Below are 4,285 nucleotides of genomic sequence, written 5' to 3' on the forward strand. Positions count from 1 at the left end.
CCTCTCTGGCCCTCCAGCCAGTTTTTAACCCAGTGGAGGGTATTCCCATCCAAGCCATGGGCAGCCAGTTTCTCCAGGAGGATACTGTGGTATCAAATCCAGGGACAAATCTCTCCAAAGGACAGTGCCAAGGGATCTGCTCCCCTTCCTATGTTCGCCCCCTCCCCACATGGCTCACATCCCCCATCCAGACTATGCCCAGCAGGATGGGGACCTGACTCACCCTCTGGCAGGGGCAAATCTCTCCAAGGGACAGTGCTGAGGGATCTGCTCCCCTTCCTACGTTCACCCCCTCCCCACGTGGCTCACATCCCCCGTCCAGACTGTGCTCAGCAGGATGGGGACCTGACTCACCCTCTGGAGAAGAAAAAGAAGTTCATCAGCCGCGTGATGACTGGGGACAGCAAACCCCCATCCTTGAGGACCTTGGGCAGAAGAAAAGGAGACGGCACCACTCAGTGTCGTACAGATGGATAAATCCTGCCTCCCCCGAGGGCTTTTCCAGCAGGAAAAGCTGTCTGCAGTTATCACAGCAGTTTCCCAGCTCAGCCCTGACCCTGCGCCTCGAGGAGCAATTAACCAGGATGTTCAGATGAAATGAGCCACATCCCAACAGCTCCTGCCTCTTCCCACCGCCTCTAACGATGCCTACGAGCAGCTCGGGTGCAGGAAAAGCAATGGCCATCTGAGCCAGGTAAAACCCCAAAGCACCTCGAGAAGCAATTAACCAGGATGTTCAGATGAGACGAGCCACAACCCAGCAGCTCCTGCCTCTTCCCACCGCCTCTAACGATGCCTACGAGCAGCTCGGGTGCAGGAAAAGCAATGGCCATCTGAGCCAGGTAAAACCCCAAACTCACAGAGCCAGGAGAGATTCAGGACAAGCAGAGGGGGTGGCAGCTCACCTTCTGGATGAACCGGGGGTAGTGCGTTTCGGGGAAAATCCCTGGAAGGACATGAGAGACCAGAGTTGTAACATTACAAGGGTTTTGCTCCACTTCTCCCAGCCTCTCCCCTTCTCCGTGGTGCCACGAAAGGTGACACAGGCTACCCAAGGACTGATTCTCCTGGTTAATTACAGCACCTTAATTGCTTTTCCTCGGGTGATGGGGACAGGAAGACCATCCCATCCCATGGATCTTCATCCCTCCCATCCCACCACACCAGGCAAACCTTACCTCCGTTGGATAAACAGAGGCTGTTGATCAAGATGCTTCCAGTTTTATTGTGCTCATACCTGGGGACAGAAGAGAAGAAGGTGAAACACAACTAGACCTCTCCAGGCTCCAAGAAGTGACCAACCAGCAGGTAAAATTAACAGCGTCAGATCATCTCTGCTCCTCTGTTGTCCTCCGTTTGGAGCTCAGGAGGGAAGTTAAACATCCCACCAACTGGGAACTGATGGATGGGAACCTCAGATCTGCCTACTATGGATATGCCCTGAGGCCTCCCAGCCTTCATTACAGCTGTAGGTACAAAGAGAAGGGGGTTCTGTGCTACATTCTTCCACTTATCTGCTGGAAATCATCTTGAGGACTACAAAGAGCAACCATCAGTGTTTGTGGTGACCTGTGGAGCAGCTGAGGACTACAATGAGCATCAGTGTTTGTGGTGACCTGTGGAGCAGCTCCTGTGCAACTGTATCCCCGTAATCATGGGACAGGAGATTAATCCTCTGGTGGTGGAGGCCGAGGTGACGCACCAGCCCCTCAACGATGCTGGCTTGCTCGAAGATGGAGTAACGGTGGGGTCTCTGCAAAGTGAGAGAGAAACCACAGTGAGAGCCTGACCCACCATGAGCCCACAAACTCCAGAATAAACACCCAAATGGAGGAATATGGGGTGGAGACCCACAGTCTGTGACCCCGGGCACAGCAGTCAGGATGTTCTGGGCCATCATCCACTAGATTATGGGAGAACTTCCCATGCCCCAAAAGGGTTAAGGTGTGCTTTGGAGTCACGTCAAACCCAAGTAAAGGCAAGACGGTGACAAAGCCATCTCTACAATGCACCTTCCCCACCCCTTCCACTATTACAATGTCTTATTCCTTTTGCAGATGTAAATGAGTGAGGAAATTGGCAAACATCAATTTTCCAGGTACATGAGCATGGCAGAACGACCTCTGGGCCAAAAGGAACTGTGACAATGTTCCTCACAGGTTACTCACAGGCTTGTCGCTGAAACCGAACCCTACGAAATCCAGAGCAATCACCCGGTGAAACCGCTGGGTCAGCCCTTCCCAGATCTGGAAAGAGGAGAAATGCATTAAAAAAATGTCAGATGGGAATGGAGAGAGGAAAATTCTGCAGTGACGCGCAGCCATGGATGGCCACGTTCCTCTCCGCTCCCCCAGACAGCACCTTCCAGCTCCAGGAAAACACCAGGAGGTTGAAATTTCCCAATAAACAGCAAGATCATCCCAAGAAAACCTCACCCCAATAAATAGTTGTGGGAATTCTCCTCCTGCATTAGGATGGAGTGTGGGTAAGGGTGAAAAGAGCTTGGGTTCCGTGTGAGGTGTCAGGAGAGGGATGGGATATCACGTTCTGATATCCCAGAACGTGGTGGTGTCCCCAGCAGAGACTCTTCCAGAGTGTCACCCACACCAAGCTGAGCCACCACCTTGTCACCAGGAGAAACCACGGGTTTTGGTGTCAGCATCCAGCCCATTCCATGCACTCACTCCCCTCACCTTGCACCAGTCGTAGCTGGAGGTCGGGAAGCCGTGGAGGAGGACGACGATGTCGGAGCTGCCGACAGCACCGGTGGAATCTGGGGAGGGAATGGGGCAACCTCAGGGTCAGCTTTTTTACTCCTCAATTTCCTCCCCTCCCACTGGGAACCAAACCAGTAGCACGGTGTGACCTCTCCCTGTGCTCCCACCAAAACCAAGTGCAGGTTGGACTCACACCACAGCTTCTCAGTGCCAGCATAGCTTTGGAAACCCATCCAAACGAGCCACCACAGCCACCACCACCAGGTACTTGATGCAAACCAGGGTTTTATTTAGAATAAATTAATTGCAGCTGCCCCAAAGTTGCTACGACTGGTAACAACTGCTCCAGCGAAAAGGTTTTTCAATGTCTTTTCCTCGCCGTGACCCATCAGAGGCACTTGAGATCCTTCCCCATGGACACCAAGGTATTGTCAGTGCTTCACAAGAACTTTGTGGCTTCACCCAATTAAAACGTTTTGATAACGAACAGCCACACTACACCTGGATCCACGCAGTGGCTCCTCTTAAAGCCATTATGTTTTGGGAGGGATTTGCCAACACCCCGCCTGACCTTGGGGACATCACCTGGGGCCACCAAGCCCCCAGCCCCACTCCCCACCGGGACAAACGAGGTATCCCTATGGCTCAGCGTGGCCCCGTCACCTCTGTAGAAGATGTTCTGCTTCTTGTAGATGAAGTAGCTTCCAGAGGATCTCCAGGAGAGCAGAGCCGGGGAGAGCTTGGGGGGTGGGATGTGGAGGTAGACAGCGAGGAGGGGGACGCTCAGCAGCCCCACCTGCACCCACCACTCCTTCATCCTGCGGGACAGAGCGAGGTCCCCGTCTACTGGGATATGTCCCATAATCCCCAACCCACCATCACATCCCCAGTAACCCCCCCACGCCTCCCAAACCCACCACCAGGTCCCCAAAACCCCCACGTCCCCATGCCCTGCACATCCCTGGGCTGGCAGGTCCATGGCAGAAAGTGGTCTCTGAAGTAAAGGGGAGTCCAAGAGGACATGTGGGGCCCATTGGGGGTCTGAGGGATGGGTGTGGGCCCCATAAGGGGTCTGAGGGGGAGTGTGGCCCCACAGGGGGTCTGAGGGAGGACATGGGCACCATTTTGGAGTCTAAGGGATGGATGTGAGCCCCATAAGAGGTATAAGGAGAGATACGGGCTCCATTGAGGAGGGGACACTGGCCCCATAAGACATCTGAGGGGCCATGTGGGCCCCATAGGGGTCTAAGGAGGGACATGGGCTCCATTGAGGGGCTGAGGGGGGGACACTGACCCCATAGGGGGTCTGAGGGGGACACAGACCCCATGAGGGGCTGAGGGGGAACATGGGCTCCATAAGGGGTCTGAGGAGCTGTGCAGCCCCACTGGGGCTCTGAGGGGGAATGCGGGCTCCACAGGGGGTCTGAGGTGGAACATGGGCTCCATAGGGGATCCCAGGGGGGACATGGGCCCCATGGAGGTCCAAGGGGGAACAGGGGCTCCACAGGGGTCTGAGGGGGGATGTGGGCTCCATAGGGGTCTGAGGGGGGACATGGGCCCCATAGGGG

General features: G+C 55.0%; 1 protein-coding gene across 1 annotated transcript in view; it reads right to left on the reverse strand.

The window, feature by feature from the left end:
* MEST overlaps positions 1 to 4,285 on the reverse strand; it is a 13,651-nt gene that overhangs the window by 8,953 nt on the left and 413 nt on the right. Inside the window, exons 2-8 of the mRNA XM_014945414.1 lie at positions 3,381 to 3,535; positions 2,694 to 2,773; positions 2,169 to 2,246; positions 1,617 to 1,753; positions 1,179 to 1,237; positions 906 to 946; positions 355 to 425 (exon numbers count right to left, since the gene is read on the reverse strand). Of these exons, the coding sequence (XP_014800900.1) occupies positions 355 to 425; positions 906 to 946; positions 1,179 to 1,237; positions 1,617 to 1,753; positions 2,169 to 2,246; positions 2,694 to 2,773; positions 3,381 to 3,534 (620 nt within the window). The 5' untranslated portion in view covers position 3,535. The remainder of the gene's footprint in view (positions 1 to 354; positions 426 to 905; positions 947 to 1,178; positions 1,238 to 1,616; positions 1,754 to 2,168; positions 2,247 to 2,693; positions 2,774 to 3,380; positions 3,536 to 4,285) is intronic.

This window comes from Calidris pugnax, unplaced genomic scaffold (assembly GCF_001431845.1).
Source record: "Calidris pugnax isolate Ruff unplaced genomic scaffold, ASM143184v1 scaffold96, whole genome shotgun sequence".
NCBI classification, from domain to species: Eukaryota; Metazoa; Chordata; class Aves; order Charadriiformes; family Scolopacidae; genus Calidris; species Calidris pugnax.